The 19,106-nt window shown below is 45.0% G+C and overlaps 1 protein-coding gene across 1 annotated transcript; it reads left to right on the top strand.

Moving 5' to 3' along the window:
• Window positions 1-156: 156 nt before the first annotated feature.
• LOC308126906 (uncharacterized protein) lies at window positions 157-17,827 on the top strand (the record flags this gene model as incomplete). Its single annotated transcript, XM_080491598.1, has 17 exons — window positions 157-357; window positions 980-1,414; window positions 1,666-1,961; window positions 2,371-2,441; window positions 2,596-2,799; window positions 2,891-3,417; window positions 9,175-9,224; window positions 9,269-9,342; window positions 9,518-9,771; window positions 10,149-10,322; window positions 11,547-11,716; window positions 12,077-12,212; window positions 14,106-14,546; window positions 15,156-15,448; window positions 15,941-16,011; window positions 16,934-17,137; window positions 17,221-17,827. The coding sequence occupies 17 exons, from the start codon at window positions 157-159 to the stop codon at window positions 17,754-17,756; spliced, it is 4,137 nt and encodes a 1,378-aa protein (XP_080347724.1). The 3' UTR covers window positions 17,757-17,827.
• Between the last annotated feature and the right edge of the window lie 1,279 nt (window positions 17,828-19,106).

Raw genomic sequence — 19,106 nt, 5'->3', positions numbered from 1 at the left:
AGGGAAATATAAGACACGTAACGAATGCGTTCATCATATGGAACAACTCACTTCTTGTTTGCAGCTCATAGTGACGGCAGGTTACACATGTTTATTTTGGACCTTGCAGTAGAGTCCAACATCAACAAGATAAAGCGACGGCTCGTCATGAACAACATGCCTCTGAAGTTTGGGAGAATCTTCCTCTTCCTCACCGGGATTTTCATCACGTTCCTGATGTATGCTCCGGAACTCCTGAAGGTGAGAGTTCTGGAGGCGGTGGGAGGGGGAATCCTGAAGGTGAGAGTTCTGGAGGCGGTGGGAGGGGGAATCCTGAAGGTGAGAGTTCTGGAGGCGGTGGGAGGGGGAATCCTGAAGGTGAGAGTTCTGGAGGCGGAATCCTGAAGGTGAGAGTTCTGGAGGCGGTGGGAGGGAATCCTGAGCTACATTTCCAGAGAAGAAGAAAAGCACAGAGAGTGAATTGTAAAGTTGGGCCACAATGACCACAGAGATGGAGTAATTAAGTTTTTGTAAATAAAAGACAGAACAGTAACAAAACTTGTTTCTTTTTCGAGGTGCGATTAATTGTACTCTGATTACAAATCAATATAATACCACATTGGTCTCTGAATAAAAGAGGACTCCATTTTTACACGGCTCGATTTGGGTTGGGGGTATAGATGACTGAAATAGGTTGAACTGAATTGAACTGAACAAGTGTGAATAAATAAACATTTTAACATGTCAGAATACAGTTTATGATCTGCATTTCCTCACGGATTCATTGGGTCTTTTTCCTCTGATTCAAGTTGTCTGGTTGTTTTTTCAGACCTATTCCCTGGACAAAAACCTTGTCTTGTACCAGGACCAATATGGTCTTGGTTAAAAAAATATCAAATCCTACCATGAGACCACCCCTGGACAGATCATCGTTAAATAGATATAAACATAAAGTAGAAGTAAACTGCCTTACTCAGCTATCAAACTTTGGATGTTTCAGTTTCAGGATGAGGTTGATCCCATCATCTTCCCACACATTGACTTCCCGAGGAATCACAGTTTCTGCTCCTTCCGACATCTTTCTCCTGAAGAGGCAGTCGAGGAAAACCTCCTACTGAACTCCATCGCTTGGCCTAATACTCCACCCCTGCTGCGTCCTCGTACAATAAAAGACACCAGTGATCCGGCCCACAGCAGCTTCGTCATCCTGCCAAGGGAGGGAGGAGGACAGTGGCTCGTCGGGGATCAGCTGAAGGTCATGATCAATATGTTCGACTACTACAGTCGTCCCAAGAAGTATGGGGGAGATGTCTTATTCTCCCGACTGCACAACCGCGCTCTTGACGCAGGCGTGGCAGGTGAAGTGTTGGATCACCTCAACGGCACCTACTCTGTGGTTTTCCCTTTACTCTGGGAAGGATCTGCACAGGTGGAGGTACATCTGCAACATTTTAAATGCCGGTGATTGTAAGGCACCATGAGCATTTTTGTTGTCTGAATTTTGTTGTGAGCCGTCAGCAAGAGTCGGTATTCTGACTTCTTCCTACGATCCAAACACATTCATGTTGCATGATTTGACTCGTCCACACATTCCTGTAAAGTCCCCACCTTTCATCCAGGGCTGGGAGCTCAAAGTTTGGTGCAACATGGTGACCAAATCCTTAATCCAGTCCTCCATCTCATCAGGTGACGCTGGTCCACCCCAGCGAGGCGGTCGCCGTGCTGCGCTGGTTAAACCGGGAACAACCCGACAGAATTCACTTCATGGGACTCTTCCAGTCGGGTTCAGTCATTGAAACTCCCATGTGCAGCGTCTGCCTGCGTCCGACCCGGCGGCCGCTGTGCGACTACACCGACCTGAGGACAGGTGAACCATGGTTCTGCTACAAGCCACAGAATCTGAGCTGCGATCACAGGATCAAGCACACGAGGGGGAAATTCACAAAAACCCTCAGTCCCCGGGATGCAAAGCTGTTTGAAAGGTGAATATTCAGTAATTACACGTTAAGTGAAATGTTGTTAATAATAAGTGAATAATAATGAAACAGGCCTTATATTTCACACCCATTTATATAGATATATATTTATAATCTAAAAAAAGTTTTATTATTTATTTAATATAACAATATGATAATAATAAAACATAATAATAATAATAAAACATAATAATAAAAATTTATAAATAAATAATTATAATATTATTAATTTATTTATTAATAACAATAATACTAATAAAATTATTATTATTGTTATTATTATTATTATTATTATTGTTGTTGTTGTTGTTGTTGTTGAGTGCGACTCCGAATGTTTTCATTTTAAACACATTCAACTGTTTTCCAAATGACATTCACACTGTGATGTGAGGCACTCATGACTTCTTTGCTTCAGAGGCGTTAACCTCAAAGTCTTCATTCAAGCTTCAGGACCTGCTCAAGTCACTGTGTTGTCAAGAAAGAAAGGTGGGTCCAAATTTAAACTACCAAGACTATAACCTAAAACAAATAGCCACTACTGTTTGTGTTGACAGAACTGTTAGAAATCAGAATGGAAATATATACAGATATACTGTATTTAGTAGTAACAAATAGATTTGTGTCTGACTGCTACAAGCAGGTCAATCCAAGGCGAAGAGCAGCAGTGTCGTGTCTGGAGCTTCAGGTTTTTACCATCGGGGCGTTTGGCGATCGCTGGGTGAGACGCCAGTTCACCAGTTCAACACGTTGGCCGTCACTCAGTGTCTGAGGAACAAGGTGGTGCACATGTACGGCGACTCCACGATCAGGCAGTGGTTTGAACACCTCATTAAAGTATTGCCAGGTTTGTTTCTTTGAAAGAATTTCAATCATTTTTAGATTTTTTTATTTTAAATTTGACTTAAGCCGTCCCATCTCTCATCGTATACGTCTAGATCTTCGGGAGTTTGACCTGCACAACCCGTTGTACTCCGGTCCTCGCTTGGCTCTGGACTATGTGAATAGCATCATGGTGACGTACCGCTGCCACGGTCCTCCCATTCGTTTCACCGTCCCAACCAGTGAGCTGCGCTATATTGCCAATGAACTGGACGGAGTAGCCGGAGGCACCAACACGGTGGTGGCCTTCGGCATCTGGGCTCACTTGGAAACGTTCCCCATGGAGATCTACATCCGGCGGCTGATGAGCATCCGCAGGGCGGTGGTGCGCCTGCTGGCCCGGGCTCCGGACACTGTCATCATCGTCAGGAACGCAAACCCCAAAAACTTAACGCTCTTTGATTCTCAGACCAACAGCGACTGGTACTCCATGCAGAATAACAAGGCTCTCCGGGCCATTTTTAAAGGACTGAATGTTCATCTGGTGGATGCCTGGGAGATGACTCTGGCCCATAAGCTGCCCCACGTCCTCCACCCTGAACCTCCCATCATTCACAACATGATGAATGTTATTTTGTCATCCGTATGCTCTACAAAGAGATAAAGGTGCTGATGCTCTGCTTCTGGGGCCTGCACAGTCTCTTAGTGTGTTTTGTCTTGGAAGTTTGACTCGAAGGGAGAAATAATAACACAGCACATGGTGCGTTTGTCACTCTGCACACTTCTATGTAACATCTACATGCTTCCACTGTCTCAGATTCTGTGACACTATGCAGACGACAAACAGCTTTACGTCGTTCTTTCAACAGTCCAGTGCAAACACTTTAGTGTATTGAACAACTTTCCTCCGGCTTAACGGAAGTTGTGTTTTTTGACGTAGACTCTACGATTCTGATTTCTATCACTGGCCACTAAACTAAACACTCGATCTAAGACATTGATGTCTCGATACCAACTGCCAGCTTGGCATCACATGATCCCTCATGCACTGTTAGATGATGAATATTGTCAGACAATAAGAGAAGCGTCACTTGGACGTACTGCATTTCACAGCTGCAGATCAAAACGCTGCGAGTTGCAATGTTTGCAGAAAAACAGGTACAGTTTGTTTAAACGCTTAAAAACAAACAGGGAGGAAGCGAGGAATCCCTCAAGACAGAAGCCTTTAAGCACAGTCTGCAGTGTCCTATATGATAGGGAGCTGATTTCTAGAAAAGAAAGTTAGATTTCATCATCTCCAGCATTAGTTCATGTTGTTAAGTGTAACTGGTCATCGTCATCATAGTTGTAATCTATTTATTTATTTGTTTATGTATTCATTCATTTAGCTCAACTTGGAGAGAAATAGCATTCACTCAAAGCTAAAAGAATATTACAGAAAATTGTCTTTGCATTTCGTGTCTACATTAATTCTGTGGTTTTTCATCAATGATATCATTACAAACTTCAGTCTTAACTGGAAAAAAAAATACGATCAATTGCAATTAATTACAGAAAATTGTGTTGATTGAAAATTATGAGAATTTTCTTAATTGTTTTTACTGGATTGACAGCACTAATAAAGATATTTAAATATATATACCGCAAACCTAAAATATGAATATGGCTGAATAGAAAAACCCTTTTGTGTTAACCGTCAAAGAAACATTCCTGTTCTTGCAGATATTTCACAAACAACACTGTGTCGCGAAAAGGAATACTTTTGTTATAGTGTTGATATTGTTTATGAACAAAAACTTCACCAAGTATTCAGAAAAGAACTGGATATAAGTAAAAAGAATATGGGAACATTTTAAATATATACGTGTTCGAAAAATTTGACTCTGCCTGAAATATAAAAGCAATGCGCCTGTACAGAAAGTGGACCGTCTGATGCTACTTCCATTGTAGTACAAGAACATGAGGTACTCTTTTAAAGGATAATAAAGGATGATTTAATTATACTGTTTTAAGTTTATTTAACTCACAGTATTTTCAGCACGTAAAGTCCTATTTTATGTCATACCTAATACTCCAACACCTATAATTGTATAATTAATCTAATAAAGTTTAATTGACCTACATACTTTGTTTTTAACAAAAATCAGGTTTTATATGGTTATTCTCAGACAACACTGTCGGATCCAAACCGGTTGGTCAAACTACTGAGGCCGTGTCCACAACGGCAAAAACGATCTTTTTGTCTCCCTGTTGCTCTTAAAAAGAATTTACTTCACAGTTAGTATTTTTCTCATGACACTATTTTGTAATGTTGAGACATTTTGGATTTTCAACACTCAGTTTTCATGTTGGATTATTTTTCATTCATATCAGGAGGCTGGAAAAAAAGGAAAATGATTTAGTCGGTTGGTGGCACTCACTTGAAAAGGGGGTATATTGGCATGAAAATGTAAAAAATAAAATGTATTTTGTCAGAGTAAATAAGTGAACTATATACAGTTTATTAGATGTTTATCAATGCGACGGGTACTTATGTATGTCAATGTTTATCTCTGTGTCCCTCAAGAGGTCAGACCAGATTTCTGTGCGATAATTCACTTTTGTTTGTGTGTGTTTATCTTTTATTTTTATTTCATTTCATATTATTGTGTTCAATAAATATAAATCTGCCTCCTCCAAGGTTCTTGTCCCTGTGTATCGCCTCTTCCCAACATTTTAAACAATCCTCTTTTAAATCTAGAGTCTACAAGATACGATTCAATTACTATTTTTATTTGCCTCTCTGATCCGTCCAGTGGAGGGCATTCTGAAAATATATTTACACAAAACAAATAATCTATAGATGCACACATACATAGACATTAACATGCTTGAGAAGTATTAGGACGGAGTAAAACTTTTGATTCCTTCTTCTTCTCCTTCTCCTTCACTTGGTTTCAACGGCATTTGACACCTGTGAAGTTACACTACCGCCATCTGCTGGTTCCAGCTAGTTCATACCATTCCCACAGCTAAGAAAAAAAAAGAAAGAAAGACAGAAAGAATGAATGAATGAATTGTTTATTTCTGCCACAGTGCAAAAATGTAGTTATGTGGATTCAGTTCATAGTGCTTAGAAGTTCACACACAAGATGTTGTTGTTGTTTTCAACAATTTCTGTCACTGAAATGGGTAAAGGCTGAAACCAACGCTTATATTTGCCTGTCCCTTAAAAACCCATACCCAAGACACCAGAAAGAAAGAAAGAAAGAAAGAAAGAAAGAAAGAAAGAAAGAAAGAAAGAAAGAAAGAAAGCAGACTTGTGATTAATTTGATTGATCCAAAACTTCTTTATTCCACTGATCCAGCTCAACCTATGGCTACGAGTCTGAAACTTGTTCGTTCAGTCAGATGTGACATGACTAACAATAGTCAGTCACATTACTCTGTTGTGACAGCATTAGAGGGAAGTCATGCACTCAGAACATTTCTCACTTGTATGAAGACCTATCATTCGATTCTTTGGACTTTGCCTTTTTCAAATGAGTCTCCACTAAGGTAAGACACATGTTACATAGAAATTATTTTTAACATAAAATATGTTAAAACTTGTAAGAATATTTCAGAATTGTTTGTTTCTTCCCGTTTGGACTGTACAGAGGAAAATGAACAACAGTTGAAAAAGTCAATTTCACGAACCACATAAATATCCTCTTATATCTGATTTCTCAAAGTTTTTCAGAAATGTTTTCATAAAAGTCGTACCGACTCAGACTTTAGTTGTTTTTTTTTACTATTTTTATCCCCATACCTGAAGATAAAAAAGTATTTATTACTAAAATAACACAACTTAAAGTGGGGATACTGAAATTACCTCGTAACAAGAAGCATTTTATACTTTACTTTCAGTAATATTTAAATGAACAGATGGCTTGAATTTACAAATCATTTAATAGAAAACAGTTGAATGAGGAGAAACCTCATGAAGAAAATGATTTTATTTTTATTTGTTGATCAGACTCTATGTGTGAAGGAGAATTTATAGGTGATTTTGACAGCGTGAGAACTTGGTATACATAACTTATTAAGGACTGCATGTATATCCATGAACACTGTCCTTTTTGAACTTCACCTCGAGGGTGTGTCTCCCTCTAAAATCTACAACCGACTTTGTTATAAGAACGTATTTACTATGTAAAATACATCCACCCCCATATTCTGTACATGTCCACACTTATAGGCACCGTGTGCATATTGTTTCTATTATATTGTATTTTTATCTGCTTTTTTTTAGTTCCTGCTATGTGTGCTTCTTTCTCTGTACTATCCTGTTGTACCACTGCACATTTCTCCACATGCGAGATAAAGGGATATCTTATCTTATCTTATAATCTTTTCATTGCTCTTATTCTTTGTTCTTCTTTATTCTCTATTATTAGCCTCTAAACAGGAACCAACAGCAGAAAGTCTCCACCTCTGAGTGTGGAGTATTGTTCATAAACAATACCAACAAGAGCAGGTCAGAGCAGGTGAGCAGGTGAGCAGGTGAGCAGGTCCTCAGAGCAGGTGAGCAGGTGAGCAGGTGCGCGGTGCTCAGAGCAGGTGAGCAGGTCAGAGTCTACCGGACACAAGAAGCCTCACGGTGCAAAAAACAGTGCGTAACCATAACATCTGGGTTTCTTTCTTTGACCCTACTTACGAAGCCTTTGATGCGCCCGACCATGGCTGCGGCTCCATCAGTGCAGACCCCTGTGCAGTTTTCCCACGTAAGCCCGCTTTTGTCAAGATATTCCGACATGACCCGAAATATTTCCTGTCCTGTTGATTTTTCTGGCAGTGCCTTGCAAAATAGGAAGTTTTCTCTAATGGCTTCTCCATCCACAGAACGCACGTTGGCCAAAAAAAACCCCCACAGAATTAATGTAGACGCGACTAAATTGAAATTCAAAGACAATTTTCTATATTGTTCTTTGAGTGAGCAAGAGAAATAGGTCTTTTGCATACGTAGAAAAAGTCCTCGATCTTTAAGTTCAGCTCATGAAAAATGGGAGCAAAAACAAAATCGGTTATATTTTGTTCGATATATATATATACACAAACATGAAAAACAGCAGCAATTTTTTACTGGAGTTCAAGTGTGAAACTCTTTCTTTAGAGCAGAAACTGGAGGTAGAGTAAGTTTGTTGTGGAGAACCAGGATCCACTGTGTCATGGGACGGAACTGAGGCTCAAGAGCAGACAGCAAAACAGGAGACACAGAATTTGATTTACGGATTTATTCAAACTAAGGAAGAGCGGAAACAAGAAAAACCTACTAAGGCAAAAACTAATACTAAGAAGAAAACAGAAAACGATCGGGAAAATCCTGACGGAAAACTACTAGAAAACAAAGTACAAACGATCGCAGCCAAAGAGGGCAGGCGGAGGAGTCTGGCACAGGAGTGGGGAGACTCAGCTGCAGAGTGGGAAGGTTGGAGGGGATCGTAGTTCCAGGCAGGAGGCAGACAGGAATCCAGTTACGCATAGGACCAGGCTGAAGTACTTTACGGTTTGGCGGCGGTTAGTGGTCATGCCGTGTTTATATAGGAGGTGCAGGTGGTGAGGCCACTCCCCGCCGCAGCTGGAAGCAGTTGAGTTTATTGAAAGTGCGAGGTCATGCCCATGAGAGAGGAGGCCACCAGATGGTGCCAACGGACCAAATTAGGGTTGAGAAGTGGAGGGCCTGACAGTACCCCCCCTCCTACGTGCGCCTCCAGGTGCACGACTGAAACGTTCAGGACGCCGCCGTTTGAGGTCCCTGATCAGGTCAGGGCAGAGGATCTGCCTGCGGGGGACCCAGCTCCTCTCTTCGGGCCCGTATCCCTCCCAGTCCACGAGAAACTGAAGGCCGCGACCCCTGCGGCGGACATCCAGTAGGCGTCGTACCGAGTAGGCGGGTGAGTCATCCACCATCCTGGGAGGGGGGGGGAGGGGGAACTGGGGGAGCCTGACGGGCCTGATCTGTGAGACATGGAACGTAGGGTGAATTTTCAACGTTCGGGGAAGGGTGAGACGTACCGCTGTAGGGCTGATGATCCGCTCCACTGGGAAGGGACCGATGAACCGAGGCGCCAGCTTCCTGGATTCAACCTTTGGCGGGAGGTCCTTGGCCCTCAGCCAGACTTGTTGATCCACAGTGTAGGTTGGGGCCGGGCGACGATGGCGGTTGGCATGACGCTCCATCCTCTTGGTTGATTGTAGAAGTCTGAGCCTGGCCCTATCCCAGACCCTTTTGATCCGGCTGACGAATGTTTGCACGGAGGGAATGGCAATTTCTTGTTCCTGGGAGGGGAACAACGGCGGCTGGTAGCCGAGGGAGCACTGAAAAGGAGACATTCCCATCGAAGAGTTTATTTGCGAGTTGTGTGCATACTCCACCCAGGACAGATGCTCACACCAGGCCGTCGGGTTGGAGGTGACCAGGCACCGGAGGTACGTCTCCAGGGACTGATTGGCCCGCTCCACTTGTCCGTTAGACTGGGGGTGAAAGCCAGAGGTGAGACTGAGGGTGGCCCCTACTGCCGTGCAGAAGGCCTTCCAAACTCCGGAGGTAAACTGTGGACCCCTGTCTGAGACAATGTCTGCTGGTATCCCATGCAGCCGGAAAACGTGGTTTATCAAGAGGGATGCCGTCTCCTTGGCTGAGGGGAGTTTGGGAAGGGCGACGAAGTGTGCTGCCTTGGAAAAACGATCAACAATGGTGAGGATGACTGTGTTACCTCCAGAGCGGGGTAGTCCAGTGACGAAATCAACTGCGATGTGGGACCACGGCCGAGAGGGCACCGGGAGTGGCTGGAGGAGGCCCGAGCTGGGCCGGGAAGGCGTCTTTCCCTGGGCGCAGGTGGGGCAGGCAGCGACAAAGTCTCGAGTGTCTCGTTCGAGAGAGGGCCACCAAAACTTCTGCCGCAGGATGGACACGGTCCGGGAGCCCCCAGGGTGGCAGGCGAAACGGGAGGCATGGGCCCACTGGAGCACCTGGGTACGCACAGACTCAGGAACATAGAGAGCATTAGTTGGGCAGTTATCTGGGGTTGGCTGTTGGATTTGCGCCTGGCGGACCTGATCCTCCACTTGCCAGGTGAGAGAGGCGACGAGGCGAGCGGGGGGAAGGATAGGTTCGGGGTCACCGGAGGGCTCATCGCTTGAGAACTGGCGAGACAGGGCGTCCGGCTTGATGTTACGGGACCCCGGGCGATATGTGAGGGTGAACTGGAAGCGACCAAAGAAAAACAGTGTCCAGCGGGCCTGCCGAGAGTTCAGTCTTTTAGCTGAGCGGATGTACTCCAGGTTTTTGTGATCGGTCCAGACTATGAATGGGTGCTCCGCCCCTTCCAACCAGTGACGCCACTCTTCTAGGGCAAGCTTGACCGCCAGCAGCTCTCGGTTCCCCACGTCGTAATTCTGCTCTGCTGGGGTCAGGCGGCGAGAGAAGAAGGCACATGGGTGCAGCTTTTGGTCTGTCGGGGTCCTCTGGGAGAGCACTGCCCCGACTCCGGAATCAGAAGCATCCACCTCGACCACGAACTGAAGGTGGGGATCTGGCTGAACTAGGATGGGAGCAGAGGTGAATCGTACCTTGAGGGACTGGAATGCTTGCTCGGCCTTGGGGGTCCACTGGAATGGGATCGAGGTGGAGGTCAGGGCTGTGAGTGGGGCTGCCACCTTACTATAAATCACGGATGAAGCGGCGGTAAAAGTTGGCGAAGCCCAAAAAACGCTGCAACTGTTTCCGGGTCTCTGGCTGGGGCCACTCCGCGACAGCCGAGAGCTTGGCCGGATCCATCCTGATTCGTCCTGGGGAGATAACGAAACCCAAGAATGGCACAGTGGTGACGTGAAACTCACACTTCTCTGCTTTAACAAACAGGCGGTTCTTCAACAGGCGCTCTAGAACCAGACGGACATGGCGGACGTGTTCCTCTTGGTTTCTGGAATAGATTAGGATGTCGTCCATGTACGCAAACACAAAGCGGTTGATCATATCACTGAGCACATCATTGATAAGATTCTGGAAGACGGCGGGGGCATTTGTGAGGCCAAAGGGCATCACCAAATATTTGAAGTGTCCTAGGTGGGTGTTAAAGGCTGTTTTCCACTCATCCCCCTCTCTCATTCTCACTAAGTGGTAAGCGTTCCTCAAGTCTAGTTTGGAGAATACTTTGGCCCCATGGAGGAGGGTGAAGGCTGAATCTATAAGAGGCAGCGAGTACTTGTTCTTCACAGTTATATCATTTAGGGCCCGAAAGTCAATACAGGGTCGCAGGGACCCGTCCTTCTTGCCCACAAAAAAGAAGCCCGCAACTACGGAGCAGTGGAGTGCCGAATGATACCTGCTGCCAGGGCATCCCTAATGTACACTTCCATAGCGACCTGCTCGGGTTTAGTGAGGTTGTACAGACGACCAGAGGGCAAGGTGGCTCCGGGCAGGAGCTCGATGGCACAGTCGTAGGGTCGGTGGGGGGGCAAGGATAAGGCGTCCTCCTTGCTGAAGGCAGGAGCTAGGTCCCGGTAAACTTCAGGGATACAGAGCGGGTCCGGAGGCCGGGGAACTGGCTTGGGAATTACCGGAGCAGAGGATGAGGCAGAGCGGAGACAGTTGGCATGGCACGCTGCACTCCAGGACAGAATCTGGCTGCTGCGCCAATCAATGGAAGGATTGTGTTTTGCCAACCAGGGGTGCCCCAGCACCAGCTGTGGGCGAGAATTTTCAATTAGGTGAAAGGTTAATGTTTCATGGTGGTTCCCTGCCAACAGGAGGGTGACCGGAATTGTTCTCCGCCGGACCGTGGCCAGGGGAAGACCGTTAAGCGAGCGGGCCTCCATGGGAGAATCCAGTGGAACAGATGGGATGTGGAGCTGTCTGGCAAGGTCCAAGTCCAGAAAGTTCTCCTCGGCCCCGGAATCCACCAGCACAGGCACGGAGAGTGAGTGCGTTAGGTGAGTCAGTGTCGCTGGTAGCTGTAGCAGATGAGGGGAAGTTACCGCAGTTCGGCTCACTCGTAGACTCCCCGTCACGAGGGAGCCCTCTCTTTTGCCGGTCTCTGGGGACGATGTGACCATAGCAGGCTGGGGAGTGGGCACGAGATGGTGGAGGCGTACCTGGTCCATCTGGTGTGCGCGCTCTCTGCGCCTCTCTCTCAACCGATTGTCAATCTGGATGGCGAGAGAGATTAGGGCCTCCAGGCTGCCCCCCTCCTCCTTGGTGGCAAGCTCATTCTTCAGAGCCTCGGACAGTCCCCTATAGAATAACCTCTGGAGGGCCGGATCGTTGAACCCACTGGTAGTTGCAAGGGCCTGGAACTCCACGGAGTATTCGGCGACACTGCGGGACCCCTGTCTCAGGGTCGTGAGGCGATCCCCAGCATCACGTCCTCGAACTGGGTGATCAAAGACACGCCTCATGTCTGCGGTGAAGCGGGCGTAGGAGGTGCAGACACTTCCCTGTTTTTTCCACACAGCGACTCCCCAGTCCCGTGCAGACCCCCGTAGGAGGCTGATCAAGTACGCGATTTTAGCTCTATCAGACACGTAGGACGTCGGCTGCAGCTCGAAGGCGAGTGAAACCTGCGTCAGGAAGGCCTCGCAAGAGCCGAAATCCCCAGCATAGCTCTCTGGAACCGGAACCGTGGGTTCACGGACAACTGTAACGCGCACCGAGGGAGAGCTACTACTCGCTGTCTCAGGTTTAGCGTCGGTAGATTGAAACCCTGAAGCGGCATGGGGAGGTACTAACGTGGACAGCTGACCAGTTAAGTGTGAAGCTTGACTAATTAGTGCATTCACACTAGATACAAGACCCCTAAGGAGCTCATCATGCTGTCCTATGATTGCCTTGTGGCTATCTACAGCTTGATGAAGGGCAGAGGCAGCGCCTGCCTCCGTTTTGCGGTCTGCTGAACTCATGATGGCCAAACCGTACTGTCATGGGACGGAACTGAGGCTCAAGAGCAGACAGCAAAACAGGAGACACAGAATTTGATTTACGGATTTATTCAAACTAAGGAAGAGCGGAAACAAGAAAAACCTACTAAGGCAAAAACTAATACTAAGAAGAAAACGATCGGGAAACTCCTGACGGAAAACTACTAGAAAACAAAGTACAAACGATCGCAGCCAAAGAGGGCAGGCGGAGGAGTCTGGCACAGGAGTGGGGAGACTCAGCTGCAGAGTGGGAAGGTTGGAGGGGATCATAGTTCCAGGCAGGAGGCAGACAGGAATCCAGTTACGCATAGGACCAGGCTGAAGTACTTTACGGTTTGGCGGCGGTTAGTGGTCATGCCGTGTTTATATAGGAGGTGCAGGTGGTGAGGCCACTCCCCACCGCAGCTGGAAGCAGTTGAGTTTATTGAAAGTGCGAGGTCATGCCCATGAGAGAGGAGGCCACCAGATGGTGCCAACGGACAAAATTAGGGTTGAGAAGTGGAGAACCATGATCCACTGAGCAGATGAAGCAATGAGCGACGCCCATCTAACCCTGCTGGTTGTTTGTTTTGTTTTGTTTACCTTGCAGCACAGTGACAAACAGACGACAGACGAGTTGGACGGCCCACCATGAATGTCACCATAGTGAAATTGTGCTTCACATTCCTATTCCTTGCTACTTTTACCTTCATCGTCAGCCTGTATTATAATAAATGTGATCACAAGGTGAGAACTTACTTCAATAAGTAGTTTTGATGAAAGAGAAAACTTTTCTTTAAATCAGTAAAAAGATCCACACAAGGCACCGTGCCCCACATGTCCAACCTGGCCCAGGAACAGATATTTATGACCTCGATGACTAAAGAACCATTTTTGCCATAAGTCAAGTCCATATTCTCCTGCAACTTGGTAGTTTCGTAGTTGAGATAGAAATCCACCTTGGCCTGTCCATGCTGATGCTTATAGAACACTGTTGTCTGCAGGCGCCCACTAGTGGCCCAACATGCTAACTACATTGTTTTCAGTGTTTCTGCTGTTACGGTGGAAACAGACATTTTTTTGCGTTTTATTATGTTCCCATTGATTTGCTTAAGCGCTACAAATATAGTCTAGAGTTGGCCCAAAAGAAAAAAAAAAAAGAGGATGCTTAGTCAAACTTTCAACAGATACGTAAGGTTCACCAAAAGATGCTTCATAATTTTAACTTATTCTGAGTCCATAAAATAATGAAATGAAATGTATTTTTCAAATGTGTATTGTCCATCAATGACAGAGCCAATCATAATAGAATCTTACTGATGGAAAAAGCCTGTTTAATTCGTAAAAGCACAAACCATTGACCAATCTGTATTATTCAGGTATCAGACTTTGTTTTGTTATTTTGTTTTTCAGTTTGAGGATGAACTCGAGCCCAGCGCTATTCGAAAAGTTTCCATTGACTTCCAGAGGAATCACAGTTTCTGCTCCTTCCGACATCTTTCTCCTGAAGAGGCAGTCGAAGAAAACCTCCTACTGAACTCCATCGCTTGGCCTAATACTCCACCCCTGCTGCGTCCTCGTACAAAAAAAGACACCAGTGATCCGGCCAACAGCAGCTTCGTCATCCTGCCAAGGGAGGGAGGAGGACAGTGGCTCGTCGGGGATCAGCTGAAGGTCATGATCAATATGTTCGACTACTACGGTCGTCCCAAGAAGTATGGGGGAGATGTCTTATTCTCCCGACTGCACAACCGCGCTCTTGAGGCAGGCGTGGCAGGTGAGGTGTTGGATCACCTCAACGGCACCTACTCTGTGGTTTTCCCTTTACTCTGGGAAGGATCTGCACAGGTGGAGGTGAGTGCTATTGGGGTGAGGTCCAAACCGCTCCACACACGACGTGACGTTTACCAACCAAGGCCAATGATTGTGGATAATTCATTTAATGGTGCAAAATATATTCAACATCCTGCATGTTCCAAAACGGTGGCTGGCTAAGGACAACAGCCCTGAGATAGTTAAGAGTTTACAAAGAACATTCTCACCACATGGTGGTTCGTACAGGCCAGCCGTGATACTCCCTCCTCCTAAAGGCTGATGGAAGAGAAAGGTCTCACACAAACAGTAGGTATCATGCTCCAGGGACAGTCCTCCATCTGGGTATTTCCTGTGAGCCGCTTCCTGTCCTCTCTGGCCCAATCAGCCACCCTCCCTTCTTGAGAGCGGACTCAAACCTCCAGCTTCTCTGCTTTTAGGTTGAAGTCATTTCCTGAGTCCATGGTTACATTTCAAAAGCTATTGTCCCTATATTAGTGAGGTTAAAATGGAGACTACATGGAAGAATGTATAAGTGAGAATAGTTCAGCAATACTAAACTTTCCAAAAAGAAATTGGAGAAAAACCATCTTCTAGATCATTTTTTTGTGCCATCTATAAGATGGGTCCTCCTTTTCTCCATTTTGTCAGGTGACTCTACTTCATCCCAGTGAGGCAGTCGAGGTGCTCCACAAGCTGAACAATGACAAGCCTGATCTGGTCACCTATACCGGCGTGTACCAGTCGGGTTCGGTCAAAGAAACGTCCCGCTGCAACGTCTGCCTGCGTCCGTCCCAGCGTCCCCTCTGCGACTACTCCGACAACCGCACAGGTGAACCGTGGTTCTGCCACAAGCCAAAGACTCTGAGCTGTGATCACAGGATCAGTCACGTAAAAGGACCACTCAACTACAAGGCTTTTCCAGACATGACCTTATTTACAAGGTGCGTGTTCCCTTTTTTATGAGCACATCAAACTTACATACATGTTTGAATGTCACAACAGGAATAAACTTAACATTAGTTCAAGTGACCAAGACTTGCTGCTCCATGTTTACCAAAGACTTGAATCATCCTGGTGATTTCTTACACTTTCTGATATTCTCCATGTTTGATTCCTACTGTATTTTAGACCCCGTTTACATGACAAGGTTTCAGGTTAAAAAAACAAACCACATTGTTTTTATGTTTTCATTTCAGAAAAGTTTTGCGTTTACGTGGTAACGTGTTGTAAACGATGTCCGTTTACACAGAAACGGCAGGAAAAGCTAAGAACGATGTTTCCATGCTGGGTCATTAAGTGAATGCTGCTATTCGTTTTTGTCATAAAACCACCTGTGCACAGAGAACAGTTAATAATCATTGACCACCGTCGAAAACAAGTTTTGTTCATGGTCACGTGACGTCAGACACTTTACATTGTGTTTCTTGCTTCAGAAACGTGAACCTAAAAGTCTTCATTCGAGCTTCAGGACCTGGGGAAGTCACTGTGTTGCCAAGAAACGAAGGTAAATACAAACTTATACTGCCACCATCATAACATAATGATAAAACAATATACAGGAATGTGCTAAAAAAAAAATATATAATACATTACGTGTAAGCAAGGTTAAAAAAAACTGCACTGCTATACTGCATTAAAGGGCTCATATTATCCATAATTCACTTCTTAAAGGTTTTCCAACAGTACTAATCGTCCCCATACCTGGACTGACGTCCCAGAAGTGAAGACAGTCTGTCCTCTCTGTCCCTGGCTTGTTTCAGGTTTTAAAAAGTGTGTTGCTCCAACCAGCCAATCAGAAATCAAACCCTATATAGTGTCATCGGGGGTTTAGCCAATCCCAATCAAGGTAGGCCCTCCCTTTGACTCCTCCCACAATTAGGCAGCTCTGCTCTGGCACATGGTACCACGAGAGGAAGTACTTCCTCCTCTTCCCAAGATGGGCATGTGTGGGCGGAGCCAGTCCAGCTCACATAGACACAGCAGATTCTGAATGCAGCTCCATCCATCCATCCATTTTCTTCCACTTATCCGTTTCCGGGTCGCGGGGTGTCAGTCTGAGCACCGTCACCCAGATCACATTGCACCCATTAAGAACCTTCCTGCAGGTGGTGAGCCCACGGGAAGGTGGCGCCCGGCATAGGACATGAACCCTCTACCTTGAGAGTGCGAGTCTCATGCTCTACCTACTGAGCAAGTTTTAGTCCAAATGCAGCTCCTATGATCCAATATTCAAATGGGGGAAAATCAAGGAGGAGCTAGAAACTTAGAATATTGAAGGTTTCTGGACCGACCAGACCAGGAGGAGGAGGTGAAAAGTTGGATATTATGATGCCTTTAAAAAAGAATATGGAATGAGTTTTTGTTCATTTGTTGTTGTTGTTTTTTTAAGTTAACAAATGGACTTTGGGTTTGACTGCCGCAAACAGATGAACCAGAGGTGAAGCAGAGAAGTGCTGTGCCTGGAGCAGTAGGTTATTACTACAAAGGTGTTTGGCAGTCACTCATCGGCACGCCGGTTCGCCAGTTCAACAAGTCAGCCATGACTCAGTGTCTGAGCAAGAAGGTGGTCCACATGTATGGAGACTCCACCATCAGGCAGTGGTTTGAATACCTCAGGGGAGTCTTACCAGGTATTCACTCTGTAAGAATATTGTGTATTGTTTAGATTTCCTTTACGATTTGACTCATTTGGTCCTGTCTCCATCACATCCAGGTCTCCGGGAGTTCAACCTGCACAACCTAAAACAGTCCGGCCCGTTCTTGGCTCTGGACTATGACAACAACATCAAGGTGATGTTCCGCTGCCACGGTCCTCCGATCCGCTTCGACGTCTTGACCAGTGAGATGCGTTACATTGCAAATGAACTGGACGGAGTACCCGGGGGCGCCAACACGGTCATCATCATTGGCATCTGGGCACATTACGCCACTTTCCCCATCGAGGTCTACACCCGGCGGCTGTTGAGCATCCGCAAGGCAGTGGTGCGCCTGCTGACCAGGGCGCCGGACACCGTGATCATCTTCAGAACGGCGAACCTCCAGGGTCTAGAGCTGTTCAAGGTGCTGGCGACCAGCGACTGGTACTCGATGCAGCGTGACAAGGTTCTTCGAGCCATATTCAAAGGAATAAACGTTCATCTGGTGGATGCCTGGGGAATGACTGTTTCCCACTGGCTGCCTCACGACCTCCACCCCAGACCTCCCATTATCAAGAACATGATTAATGTTATTTTGTCCTACATATGCTAGTTGTGTTGTGTGGCGAATGACATTTTACATACGCTTCAGAAATATGTTTGAAATGAAAGATCTTTATTGCCATCGTTTGGTTCTGATTGTCCCGTACAAATAGCCCATGAAAATAAGTGGCAGTTGAAAAAGTCAATTCAATGAACCACTGAAATTTGATTCTTCAGTTTGATCCACCAAAACATTTTCATAGGCTAGTTTCTGTTTTGTTTTGCAATCCTGAAGAGAATCTATTTACTACTAATAACTTAAAATAGGAATATTCAAAACAATAGTATTTTAAGTATTATCGCAGCTGAACGACATCGCACCGAATGAATATAAGTCTATTGAAGAGTACGAAATAATAAACTAGAGCTACAGTCGGTAGATTACAGATTGTCGCCAACGCCACATTTGTTTGCGGACAATTACAGAAAATTGTGTTGATTGAAAATTATGAGAATTTTCTTAATTGTTTTTACTGGATTGACAGCACTAATAAAGATATTTAAATATATATACCGCAAACCTAAAATATGAATATGGCTGAATAGAAAAACCCTTTTGTGTTAACCGTCAAAGAAACATTCCTGTTCTTGCAGATATTTCACAAACAACACTGTGTTGCGAAAAGGAATACTTTTGTTATAGTGTTGATATTGTTTATGAACAAAAACTTCACCAAGTATTCAGAAAAGAACTGGATATAAGTAAAAAGAATATGGGAACATTTTAAATATATACGTGTTCGAAAAATTTGACTCTGCCTGAAATATAAAAGCAATGCGCCTGTACAGAAAGTGGACCGTCTGATGCTACTTCCATTGTAGTACAAGAACATGAGGTACTCTTTTAAAGGATAATAAAGGATGATTTAATTATACTGTTTTAAGTTTATTTAACTCACAGTATTTTCAGCACGTAAAGTCCTATTTTATGTCATACCTAATACTCCAACACCTATAATTGTATAATTAATCTAATAAAGTTTAATTGACCTACATACTTTGTTTTTAACAAAAATCAGGTTTTATATGGTTATTCTCAGACAACACTGTCGGATCCAAACCGGTTGGTCAAACTACTGAGGCCGTGTCCACAACGGCAAAAACGATCTTTTTGTCTCCCTGTTGCTCTTAAAAAGAATTTACTTCACAGTTAGTATTTTTCTCATGACACTATTTGGTAATGTTGAGACATTTGGGATTTTCAACACTCAGTTTTCATGTTGGATTATTTTTCATTCATATCAGGAGGCTGGAAAAAAAGGAAAATGATTTAGTCGGTTGGTGGCACTCACTTGAAAAGGGGGTATATTGGCATGAAAATGTAAAAAATAAAATGTATTTTGTCAGAGTAAATAAGTGA

The sequence above is a fragment of the Lipophrys pholis genome, assembly GCF_963383615.2.
Source record: "Lipophrys pholis genome assembly, chromosome: 22".
Lineage (NCBI taxonomy): Eukaryota > Metazoa > Chordata > Actinopteri > Blenniiformes > Blenniidae > Lipophrys > Lipophrys pholis.
This window is presented reverse-complemented; position numbering and strand designations above follow the sequence as displayed.